This window comes from Aythya ferina (assembly GCF_964211825.1).
Source record: "Aythya ferina genome assembly, chromosome: 24".
Lineage (NCBI taxonomy): Eukaryota > Metazoa > Chordata > Aves > Anseriformes > Anatidae > Aythya > Aythya ferina.
In genome coordinates, this window is record NC_140322.1 from 4,181,104 (window position 1) to 4,193,492 (window position 12,389).

The window sequence follows — 12,389 nt, forward strand, 5'->3', positions numbered from 1 at the left end:
TTTATTTTATTTTATTTTATTTTATTTTATTTTATTTTATTTTATTTTATTTTATTATTCTACTTTATTCTACTTTATTTTATTCTAATTTATTTTATATTTTCTTTATTTGACTTTGTTCTGTTTATTTATTTACTTTATTTTACGTTTCCTCCCAGGCCCCTTGCCCCCAGCACACCCCAGCTCCCACCACCACCCCTTCGAGCCCCGATCCCCTTTTCCAAGCCCCCCCCAGCTCACCCCCCGTTAACAAAAACTACACCCCCCAGCACCCCCCGCGCGCCTCCCCTCCCTAATTGGCCGGGCGGGCAGGCCGTGGCCACACCCCCGCGATCCTATTGGCGGAGGCGAGGGGCGGGGCGGGGCCGCTTCCCACGCTCCCAGATTTATGAACGGAGCGCCCGGGGCGCGCCCGGCTCCCGCAGCCCTCGGGGCCCGATCCCAATCCCAGTCCTAATCCTAATCCCAATCCCGGTCTCGCAGCCCCCGGGGCCCAATCCCGCACCCATGGCAGCCGCCTAGCCCCGTGCCCGTGCCCCCCGTCCCGGTGCCATGCTGGTGGCCGGCTCTCAGCGCTGCCCCTCGGGGCTGGAGGAGCGTTTGGGGTGCGGGGCGCTGCGGGGCGAGGAGGTAAGAGCCGGGCTCGCTGCCCCCCGGGGGTGGGACAGGCAGGGCGAGAGCACCGCTGGGCTGTGGGGCCGTGCTGCTGCTTGTGGGGTCCTGTAGGGGTGGGGGTCTGGGTACCCCCCAGGTGCTTGCGTGGCTCTTGGGGGTGTTTATGGGGTTTCTTGGCCAAGGAGGTGGAGAGTAGGGTGTGGGGAGCGCCTGTGGGTGGGGGGCTCTGCCCTGATAAGGGGTTTTGGGGTGGCTGCACGGGGCGGTCTTGGGGTCTCCAGCACCCTCCAGGAGTGGGTGCGCGGTGGGGTGGGCACCCTGCCCCCAGGTCTGGGGGTAACCAAAGGGAAACTGAGGCAGGGGGTGGGGGGGGATGTGCCTGCGCCTCCTGGGAGGGCAGCTGTGGGTGCTGTGGGTCTGTCCTGTGGGGTCTGTCCCGTTGTTCTGCCCATGCTGCCGTTCCCCCGTGGCTCTGTGGGTCGGTCTCGTAGCGTTTTGGAGCTGAATTCGGAGTTCGTGGCCCCCTTTTGTTGCTGTGCCCCCCCCAGCAGCCTGTCAGGAGGGGGGAGGCAATAAACAACCCCTGTGCCTGCACTCAGCCAGGCAGCCCGCGGGGCTGCTCCTGCTGGAGTTTGGGGCAGGAGTGGGTCTTGGAGCAGGGCTGGGAATGAGTTTGGGACCAGCCTGCCCTGTGCTCCCCGGCGGCGTGGTGCTGGTGTGGGTCCCTGCTCAGTCCCTGCCCCAGCCCTGCTGTAGCACCCATGGGGTCTGGGCCACCACGCAGATAGGGACGGCCACCAGCAGCCTGTAGGGCAGGGCACCAACGTGCTGGGTCCTGCGTGGCCGGGTTTGGGACCCCTCTGAGCTCCCCGTCCACCCGGAGGCATGGGGAAGGTCTCACATGGCACTGGGAGGCCAAAATGGGAGCCCTGGGGTGTCTGTGGGGCTCTGCAGGACCCCCCTGCTGCGTCTGCCAACGAGTTTGGAGTTACCCCTGTTTGTAGGGCTGGTTTTGGGGGCGCGGCGGGGGCCGGTGGTGGGGCAGCCGCTGCCCTTGGTGCCCGGGGGTTGTATTCATGTGTCGGCTCCGTGCGTCAGCGGGGCCAGGACCCGGCGCTGCTCTCGCCCCCCAGCACAGCCTGGGATGGCCTCGGGGCCGAGCGACGGTTTTTGGAGGAGCGAACCCGCTCGGTGGGGCGTCTGCGCTGGTGTTTGTTTAACCTCTCCTTATCGGGAACGATTTTCCAACACCTGACTAAGCACTGGCACAAGCGCCAGGGCTCTGCTTGGCACCACGGCCTCCTGCTCCCGGGGCATTAACTCCTTCCCTGGCCGATTACTCGGGGCCGGAGACCTCCCCGGCCACCCCATGCCCACTATGGCCCGGCAGCAGGCTCTGGGGCTGCCACGGGATCGAGCATCGGCACCGTGCCTCAGTTTCCCCATGGGCAGAAGCGGGCGGTGAGCCGCTGTTTGGCAGCAGCGCGGTGAGGGTTAAGCGCAGTGCCCCTAAAGGATTGCTTAATGCAGCAAAACATTACAAGCCTCCGCGCAGCAATGATTAAAATGCACCTTCAAAGGTCACCCTGGGCTGTCACCAAAACACAGCGGGACGCTTTGCGCTCTCCAGCTCCCTGCTGCTTTCAGCTTTTGAAGCCTTTGGGGTCCCGCGGATTCATTTGTGGGGTTTTTCCTTTGCTTCCCATCCCGAGCAGCCTCTGGGAGCACCCAAGCAGCTCTTTCCCCACAGGTCTGGCAGCCGTGAGTCAGCGCGGCCACCTCGGCACCCACGGCAGCGATGGCACGAGCCTGGTCCTGCTGTCACCCCGCGGTGACTCAGGGCAGGGCCATCCCATGCGCTCGGGGATGTGGGGACACGGGTGCCACTGGGGTGCCCGTGGGGCCGTGCTGGTCGCGGCCCCGGCCAGGTGCAGCCGTCGGAGCCCTCGGATCCTCGCTGCCCATCACGTGGGGAGCGCGTGGCCGCGCTGACAGCTGCTGCCTGCCCACCTCGTGCCACCCCACGCCCCATCCCCGCTCCGCTCGGGGTGCCCCACAGCCGCCCACCGCCTTCGTAGTGCTGCGGGGGCAGCCGGCGGGAGCGGTGCTCGTGCCCGAGCCTCTCCCCTGGGGGAGCCAGGAGGCGGCCACGGGGCTCTCCCCTTTGCTGGCCACCTCTGAGAAGAGCTTGGGGAAGCTCCTGGCCGTCCACCGAGGGTGGGACGCGCTGCCCTGCCGCCAGCATCCCCTCCTGTGCCATCCCCCTCGCCGTGCCGTGCCATGTCCCGTGTCCTGCAGGTGAATCCGCAGCCGTGCGCTTTGTGCCAGGCGTGGTGCTGGGGGCAGAGCCGTGCTTCGAGTTCCCCTCGCCCGGGTGGGCTGCGAGGAGCCTGCCTGCCTTGCTGCGGAGGATGGTGCTGGGTGATGCGCTCGCTTTCCTTGCCTTGGTGCTGCATGCTCCCTGCCTCTCGCCCGGCCGTGGCACGGTGTTGGCCGTGCCCTGCAGAGCCTTTGTGTTATCCGGGGATGGAGGGATGTGGTGTTGGGAAGGGAGAATGGGGCAACTGGGATGGGGAGAGGACTTCTGCGTGGTTCCAGGAGGGAGGAATGCAACAAAACAAGGGCCGTGCCTTCACCCCGTGCCCAGGAGCAGCAGCCTTGCTGCAGGTCCCTGCTGCAGCCCCCGGCTCAGGGCTTCCACCCCACAGCCCGGGGCCGACCTGTGAGCAGAGGCAGCTCCCCGCAGCCCCGGGGCGCCTGCTTTCCTCCCGGGGAGGGTGCTGACAGCGCCCAGCTCTCCCCCCTCCACGAGCCGTTTATTTCGGGCTGTGGAGGCTGGCGGGCGGCCAGGCGTGCCTGGAGGTTTTGCTCGGGCTGGGGCTGCGTTTGCCCGCAGCAGCGGTGCCCAGAGGTGCCCCTGGGGCGGGGGCACCCAGCCCCGTGCCGTGACCCCCCCCCTCTTGCTGTCACCAAAACAGGACGGGGCTATTTTGAGCACGGTGCCGCATGGGGATGGACTCCGGAGCTCGCAGGCAGGGGATGCGTGGGGCTGGCAGGAGCTGGGCTTCGGTGGCCAGACACTGCGGGTCATTAGCCCGGGGTGGCCGGGATGCGATGGGGAAGGGCTGGAGGCCACGGTGCTGCCCCTGGGTTTGGGCAGCAGAGCTCCAAAATCCCAGGGGAGGTGCCCGGGAGCAGCCCTGAGGCCAGGAGCAGGTCCTGGGACCTCGGTGCCAGCCCTGCCCATGGGCTTCCTGTAGCATTTTGGGGTTATTTCAGTGTTCTTGAAGGTTTCTGTTCGGAGGGAGCTGAAATCCTAAATGGGGAATGGGTTGGTTGAGCTTTGTGGTTTTCCTCTGCAGCTTCCCTCCCGCAGGTCCCCTGGCACATCCCATAATTTCCCATCCCGTTCCCAAATGCAGATCCTGCAGCGGGATGGGGCCAGGCGCTGTGCCCCCCCCCCCCTTGGGTTGTGGTTGGCACCCGTGGGGGTTGCTGTGATGGCAAGGAGGGGATGGGGGGCACAGTGTGGTGGCGGGGGGCTGGGACGGGGGGGTCAGGCTCGGCTCCGTCCCCATCTTCCAGCTTTGGGGGTTCCTGCAGGAGGGCTGGGGGGGTCCTGGTCCCATTGTGCAGGTGGGGTGCAGCTGGATGAGTGCATCTCCCCCCCCTCCCAGTATTTAGGGATGGGCAGAGTGGGGGCGAATTGGGGCTTTGGGGGCGAATTGGGGCTTTGGGGGCGAATTGGGGCTTTGGGGGCGAATTGGGGCTTTGGGGGCGAATTGGGGCTTTGGGGGCGAATTGGGGCTTTGGGGGCGAATTGGGGCTTTGGGGGCGAATTGGGGCTTTGGGGGCGAATTGGGGCTTTGGGGGCGAATTGGGGCTTTGGGGGCGAATTGGGGCTTTGGGGGCGAATTGGGGCTTTGGGGGCGAATTGGGGCTTTGGGGGCGAATTGGGGCTTTGGGGGCGAATTGGGGCTTTGGGGGCGAATTGGGGCTTTGGGGGCGAATTGGGGCTTTGGGGGCGAATTGGGGCTTTGGGGGCGAATTGGGGCTTTGGGGGCGAATTGGGGCTTTGGGGGCGAATTGGGGCTTTGGGGGCGAATTGGGGCTTTGGGGGCGAATTGGGGCTTTGGGGGCGAATTGGGGCTTTGGGGGCGAATTGGGGCTTTGGGGGCGAATTGGGGCTTTGGGGGCGAATTGGGGCTTTGGGGGCGAATTGGGGCTTTGGGGGCGAATTGGGGCTTTGGGGGCGAATTGGGGCTTTGGGCAAAGTGTGCTGGGGGTGCAGTCTTAACCTGGGGGGCTTTAAAAAGGAGCTGAGCTCGGGAAAGCAGCCGAGCTGGTGGCTTGCTCCTGGTTTAACGGGGGAGTGGAGGAGGCTGCGCAGCCGTTTATTGGCATTTTGTGCCGGGGGTGTGAGCGGGAACCCCCCCGGGGCGCTGAATTTGTGCTAATTGCAAACCCCAACGCTGGGTACGCCGTGCTGTGCCTGGGACCCGCCGCTGCCCCCGGGGGCTCCGATTTGATTTTTATGATTATTATTATTAATTAACCCCGGGGGGGCACGCGGGGCTGCGGCACCACCCGTGTCCGTGTCCCGCTGCCGTCACCGTCACCCCGTGTCACACCTCGGGCTCGGCCGCCGTGCCGGGGGGGGGTGGTGGTGGCAGAGCAACACCCCGGCAGGATTTCATCAGGCACGGCCGGGACTGATGCAACAGCCCCGGGGTGATGGTTATGGGGTGCCCGGCCGGCTCGCCGTGTCCCACGGGCCTGAGTCACCCTTCCGGGGCCACCCCCGCGTCCCACGGGGACACTCGGGCACGGCACTGATGCCACCGCTTCTTCTCCCCCCCCCCCCTTAGGACAGAGGGATCAAAGTCCCCCGGCAGCTGGGGAGGGGGCCCAGTGCCTTCATCCCCGTGGAGGAGGTAAGAGAACGGGGGGGGGACACGTTGGTGGCTTTTTGGGGTGTGGGGTCCCTGCGCTGGGGGGGGGGAGCAGCTGGAGGGGGCGAGGTGGCAGCACAGTGGGTTATGGGGGGGTTAACTGGTGAGGGGCACCCCCGGGGGGCTGGCACCCAAGGGTGGGGAGGGGGTGTGTGGTGGGGGGTGGGATGGGGAAGGATCACCTAATTGGGGGTGAGGTTTTTAGGGTGGGGGGAGCAGCTGTGTTGCCTCTCCCCGTGCCTCAGTTTCCCCACTTGTCCTAACACAGCCATGTTCCTCCCCCACCCCCCCTCAGCACCCAAGGGTGCTCCCCCCTCCTCCCGCCCCCCACCCGCTGGGGGGCCGTGCCCCAAACCCCCCGCTCTCCCCGCAGCCCTATCGCGGGGCCGCCGTCCCAGATGGTTCCTCCTCGGGCAGAGATAACGCCGGGGTTTCGTCACCGCGGGGCTGGGGGGGGGGGGCCCGAGCCCCATCTCCTCCCCACCAAACAAACAACCCCAAACGACACCACCGCTGCGCTGAGCGGGGCCGCCATGGGGACCCCCCCTCGCCACCTGCCCCATGGGGCTGCAGGGACGGGAATAGGGGCTGGGGGCACCCAAGGGTGCCCGTACCGGGGGAGGGGAAGCTGGCTGGGCGCAGCTGGAGGGGTGAGTGTGTCCCCCCCCCCCAGGGGGCTGGGTGCTCCTCGGCGTGTGGGTGCCACCGCCGGGTGCTGCCCCATGGAGGTGTTGGATGTTTTGGGGTGGGGGGCGGAGGGGGGTCCTGAGCTCACCCCCTGTGCCCCGCAGATCCTGCAGGAAGGCGTGGAGAGCAGCCGGCGGCAGCTGCTGATCGAAGCCTTCGTCTCGGCGGGGCGGGTGGACAACATCACCATGGTCATGGGGCTGCACCCCCAGTACCTCAGCAGCTTCTGGAAGACCCAGTACCTCCTGCTGCGCATGGACGGGCCCCTGCCCTACCACAAGCGCCACTACATCGCCATCATGGTGAGCGCCGGGGGGGCACGGCCTCTTAGGGGGGGTCCCCTGGGGTCCCCGAGGGGTTTGCGTGGTCCCAGCAGGTCTGCTGGGCTCCTGCTTGGAGGTGTGGGGGTGTGGGATCCCATGGGTGGGCGCCCCTCGGGGTGGTGGTCCTAAAAAGCTTGAGAAACCCTTTTGGGGTTGGTCCTGGGGTGCGCATCCCCTGGGCAGCTGGGGGCTGATTTGGGGGGGGCAGGACCCCCTGTCCGGACCCTCATCCCCAAGGAAACCCCCTGTGGGTGATGGTGCGGGGGTGGTGGCTTCTCCAAGGGCTTGTATTGGGGTTGGGGGGTCCCTGGGCAGTGCTGGGGGGGGGCTGACTGCTTGGGTCTCCCCGCAGGCAGCAGCCCGGCACCAGTGCTCCTACCTGGTGGGTCTGCACATGGGGGAGTTCCTGCAGGTGGGGGGCAACCCGGCCTGGCTGCAGGGGCTGCACTGCGCCCCCCAGAAGCTGCGGAACCTCAACGAGATCAACAAGCTGCTGGCGCACCGGCCCTGGCTCATCACCAAGGAGCACATCGAGGTGAGAGCGGGTGCCCCAGGGCACAACACCCCCAAAATATGTGGGATTTGGGGCCACGTCCCAGGGTACGACCCTTTTGGGGCTGGGGGGGGGTCCATAAGCTGGAGGGCAGGGTCTGTGCTGCGCTGGGTGGATGGGGAAGGGGTGGCTTGGGGGCTGGGGGTGTCCTCCTGTTGAGGTCCCTTGTTTTTTTGGGGGGGCACATCCCAAACGCCCTCCCGCCCCCCTGCTTATCCTGGCTGTGGGGTGTAGGGGGACCGAGCCCGACCCCGTTCGCATCCCCTCCCCGCAGGCTCTGCTGAAGACGGGGGAGCACAGCTGGTCGCTGGCGGAGCTGGTGCAAGCCCTGGTGCTGCTCACCCACTACCACTCGCTCGCCTCCTTCGTCTTCGGCTGCGGCATCAACCCCGAGGCGGAGCAGGACGGGGGGCACGGCGCCAGGCCCCCCTCGCCCCACGGCGACAGCAGCCCTGCCTCTGAGGACAGCATGGGGTGCTCGGGGGTAAGGAAGGGTCCCTGTGTGGAGAGGGAAGGGGACAGCATTTAGGGGGGGCTGGAGCATGTCCCTGTAGGGCGGTGGATGTCCCCTGGTGCCGTCACCATGCCCAGAGCAGCTCCATCCCTTTGCAAGGCGTTGGGGGGGGCACACACTGTGCTTGCAACCCCCCCCCTTGCAACCTCTCAGGGCTCCAAGCAGCATTAATTCTGCTCTTGCTCCCTCCCAGGGCAAGGACGCCCTGCAGGAGGTGGAGGCGCTGATGGAGCGGATGAAGCTGCTGCAGGAGAGCCAGCAGGAGGAGGAGGGCGTCACGCAGGAGGAGATGGCCACGCGCTTCGAGCTGGAGAAGACGGAGAGCCTGCTGGTGGCTCCCTCGGGTGAGGAGAGGCGCGAGGGCAGCGGGGTCCCTGCGGGCTGGGGAGCTCGAGGAGGGGGGGGGAAGGAGATGGGGTCCCCGCGGTGGGTGCAGGATGCGGCCCAAGGTGCAGGGTGCTGGGGGCTCACGGCCGTGCCTTGCAGACCTCGCCGACCACTCGCTGCAGTCCAGCGTCCTGTGCTTTGTGGAGGACCCCGAGTTCGGCTACAAGGACTTCACGCGGCGGGGCGAGCAGGCGCCCCCCACTTTCCGTGCGCAGGTGGGTGCGGGGGGGGGGCTCCTGCTCGTCCCATGGGGGTACAGCGGGGTCCTGGCACCCCCAGTGCACGGGGTTGGGACCAAGCTGGAGCCACCTCGGCTCTGAAACCAGCTGCTAAGATTTGGGGGGACCTAAACAGAATGGGAGGGGGGATTGTGACCTGATTTTGTCCCCCCACGGAGCACCCAGCCCAGCAGCATCCTTCCTCCTTCAGGATTACACCTGGGAGGACCACGGCTACTCGCTCATCAACCGCCTGTACCCCGACGTGGGGCAGCTGCTGGACGAGAAGTTCCAGGTGGTGTACAACCTCACCTACAACACCATCGCCATGCACTGCGGCGTCGACACCTCCATGCTGCGCCGGGCCATCTGGAACTACGTCCACTGCGTCTTCGGCATCCGGTGGGTGCCCGAGGAGACCCCAAAACCTCTCCCAGCGTGGATGAGGCTCACAAAACCCTGTGCCAACAGGGGACGGGGGGCTGGAGGGGGTCCTGGGTGTGCAGATGTGGGGGCTGGGGTGACGTGCTGTGTCTTTTTCCCCCCCCCCCAGCTATGATGATTATGATTACGGGGAGGTGAACCAGCTCCTGGAGCGCAGCCTCAAGATCTACATCAAGACGGTGGCCTGCTACCCGGAGAAGACGACCAAGCGCATGTACGCGCAGTTCTGGAGGCACTTCAAACACTCGGAGAAGGTGCTGCCCCGTCCCCTTTACCCCTCCCCTGGGGCTGGGGGGGTGCTGAGCCCCCTGCCCTGACCCCGTTGTGTGTTTTTTTTCTTTTTCCCCCCCCCCCAGGTTCACATCAACCTGCTGCTGCTGGAGGCTCGCATGCAGGCGGCTCTGCTCTACGCCCTGCGCGCCGTCACCCGCTACATGACCTGACGGCCCCCGCTCCCTCCTCATCCTCCTCCTGCCCCCACCGCTGGGGGGGGGGGGACACGGGGGGGAGCCGGGGCCTTAAAGACTTTGCTGCCGCGTCGCCTCCTGCCTTACGGGGCGTGGAGCTGGGGAAGGAAAAAAGGGGGGCCGCCCCCTGCCCCGTATCCAAGAAGGGGGGGACCCCCGTGAAGCTGCCGGGGCCGTGCCCGTGTGCCCCCCCCCTTCCTCCCCAGGGGCTGTGTGGGGGTGCTCGACCACTCCGTGCCTTGCTTGGGGTGAGCCCCGATGAAGCCAAACCCCGATGAAGCTGAACCGTGCTCCTGGGGGGCTGCCCCCACCCCCAGCCCCACGGGGTGTGGGGCTGTGCTGCTGCCAAAAGTCACCGGGGAGCACCCAGAGCTCCAAGCCCCCCCCCCCCAGTGTTTCCCCCGCATTTGGTGCCCTGGGAACATCCCCTTGGTGCCTGGGGGGCTCCTTCCAGGGCCCTGCCCGTGCCCCCCAACATTTGGGGCTGGGGGTGCCTCTGAAACGGGGTCCCAGGAACGGAGCCAGGTGAGGGGTGGCAGAGCTCCTGGTGCCTTTACCCCGTCCTCGTGCCCTTTGGGGTGGGGTGGGGGCTGCTGCTGGGGCTGCCCCCCCCCCCCGCTGCAGCAGCACTGGGAAACTGTGAAAAAATCCCCAAAATGCCCCCAATTCCCCCCCTGCTCCCTGTCTCTGCTTGCTGCCAGGGCAGAGCCGGAGCCTCGTCCCCCCCCGCCCTGCCTCTCCGTGCCCCCAGCCCCCCAGCCCGGGGGTCCTGTCCCCGTGTGACCCCCCCACGCTGAGCTTTTTGGCAGGAGGCGAGCTGCATCCCCCCCCCCCTGCCCTTGTCCTGCTCGGGGCTGAGTTGTTGGGTGTCACCCTGGGGTGCTCAATGGGTGCCAAATCCACCCTGCTGCTGCACGGGGGGGGGCAGGTCCTGCTCCCCCCCACACCTGGCTCATGCATTTGGGTGCCCCCACCCCCTGTGTGCTTTTTGGGGGGGCTGCTCCTGGTGTGTGGGGCTCACCACCTGCATCCCCAGGGCTGTTTTAAGGCAATAATTCCCTTTTTGGTGTGTGTGTGGGGGAGCTGCTGCCACCCCCGCCCCGCCGCCCAGGTCCCTTTTGGGCAGCCTGGCTCAGAGCCATGTGTGCCCCCCCCACAAGGCAAGGGGCAGTGCCTGCCTCTCACTCCTGCACAGGGCATAAACCTGGGGGGGAATTTGGGGATTTTGGGAAGAGGGAAGGGTGAGTGGGGCTGATTTTTTTTGGGGGGGAAGGTTTTGTAAAGGGTCAGGGCTGGAGCACCCCCCCCATCCCACCCCTGTCCTGCAGCTCCCCCCCACCCCTCTCCTTCCCCTCCTCCTCCAGCAGGACCCCCAGTGTCCCCCCCCCCTCCCCTCCTGCACTTTACTGCACAGCCCCTTCCTTTTTTTTTGGGGGGGGGGTCCTTGGGGAAGGGGCTTGTGCAGCTGTGGGGGGGCCGTGCCTTCACCCCGATGTGCCAGGGCACTTCCCCAGGGTGCGGGTCGCCCTGGGGGTGCCTTGGGGGGGGGAGAGCCCCCCCGCTCCCCCCTCTGCTCTCAGCATCTCCTCTTGGCTTGTCCCTGCTCCACCGTAGCTCCAGTTAAGTTATTTCTATTTTTGTTTTTTTTTTTTTTTTTTTTTTTTTTTTGGGTGTATTTACTCCTGACCGGGCATGGAAGTGCCACTGTGACTTTGCTACAGAACTCGTTTGAAAAATAAAATTGTTCTTTTTTTTTAATTATTATTATTGTTATTTTGTGTTTTCTGACCACCTCAGAGGGATGCTTTTGCCCCTATGGGGGGGTTTTAGGGCCGTGCAGAGACACAAAAGGTGGAGGTACATTTTCCCTTTCCCCTTGTTCAGCTCCCTATGTTGATGGAGCATGGGGTGGGGGGGTTCCTGGGGTGCAGCCCTGGTTGGGAAATGTGTCTGCTTGGCTGGGGGGGGAGAAATGTGGGGGAGAAGCACACCCCCAGTGCTCCAAGGTCCCAAAGGCACCCTCCTTGCACCCAAAATCCAGGCCCTGGGGTGCCCCTGCTCACCCACGTGTGGGTGTCCCCGGGGGGGAGCAGCACCGGGAGCACCCCAGCACGGAGCTTATCAGGGTGGGGGCAGCAACCCCTGGCAGCCACTGATAACAGCCTGGGGGGGGGGCTGATCCTGCACCTACCCCCTGCCTCCAGGTCTGGGGACATCCTGCAGAGGGGCCGCATCCTGCCCCAGTGCTGCCCTAATGGGCACGGGGGTGGCTCGGAGCTTGGGGAGGGGAAAAGGGGTGCAGGGGGAGCACTGGGGGGGGGCGGGGGGGGACACGGAGCCGTGTTTGTGCACGGAGCCAGCTGGGGCTGAGCCCTGCGGCGCTGACTCACCGCCTCCAAATTCCTCCCGGAGTTTTTCCAGCCCTGGCCGGGGCTGTGCTCGGCCTCCGAGCTGCTGACAGCTGCCTCTGGGCTGGGGACAGGAATGCAAATCCCCCCCCCCAGGTGCTGTTTTTCCATCAGGGCCCCCCCCCCGGGGACAGCACAGAGCACCCCAGGGTGCTGGGACCCGCAGGGCTTGGCACCAGACAAGGGGACCACGGCCACGTCCCCGGGGTCCCCCAATTGCTCCGGTTGTGGCCAGCCCAGCCTCAGCTGGGGGGGGGTTGGGGGCAGCATTTCAGCTGCAAATAATTGCATTTGCTCGTCGGGTTTTGAAAAGAAATGAGAAAAAATCTCCTCTTTTCGGGAGCTGGAGCAGCTCAGGAAATCAATGGCAACCATCAGAAAAAGGTCACGGGGGGGATTCAGAGCGCGCCTCCGCCCTTTGAGGGAGCCGAAGCGCTTGGTTCAAACGGGAGAAAATCCTCTAAAAGTGCCGCTTCTGATCACGAAGCCGGGAGGGGCCGAGCCTTTAGAAAAAGAAAAAAAAATTAAAAAAAAAAAGTAAATTAAATCTCCTTTGCTTCAGCTTCTGGCAGAGCCAGCCGGGTGCTGCTGCCAGCGCTATCGGGTGTCCGGGATGGGAGCGAGCCCTGGGGGGCCCCGGCAGCGACGTGCCCGGCGCCGGACAGCCGAGCTGGAGCCCTGCGAGCTGAGCTGGGTGAATTTTGGAGCCCCGGGGATATCTCAGCTATGGCAAACCCGCGGCGGCCGTAAACACACGGCCAGTGTGCGGCCGGTGCCCCTCGAGGCTGGGTGGGCAGAGGTGGTGAGCTTGGGTCGGCTCC

General features: G+C 65.5%; 1 protein-coding gene across 4 annotated transcripts; it reads left to right on the forward strand.

Annotated features, from left to right (window-relative positions):
* The first annotated feature begins 415 nt into the window (after window positions 1–415).
* On the forward strand, window positions 416–10,918 carry SESN2 (sestrin 2). Of its 4 annotated transcripts, none has more exons than XM_084496893.1 (10): window positions 416–630; window positions 5,484–5,549; window positions 6,359–6,556; window positions 6,930–7,112; window positions 7,405–7,614; window positions 7,838–7,988; window positions 8,131–8,246; window positions 8,461–8,651; window positions 8,803–8,947; window positions 9,050–10,918. In XM_084496893.1, exons 1-10 carry the CDS (start codon window positions 553–555, stop codon window positions 9,134–9,136), a joined length of 1,425 nt encoding a protein of 474 aa, XP_084353019.1. In that variant the 5' UTR covers window positions 416–552; the 3' UTR covers window positions 9,137–10,918. The 4 variants fall into 4 exon arrangements, with proteins under 4 accessions (XP_084353019.1, XP_084353021.1, XP_084353020.1 ...); XM_084496894.1 differs by lacking the exon at window positions 416–630 and adding an exon at window positions 2,776–2,913; XM_084496895.1 differs by lacking the exon at window positions 5,484–5,549 and having other exon boundaries at window positions 417–630.
* Window positions 10,919–12,389: the final 1,471 nt, after the last annotated feature.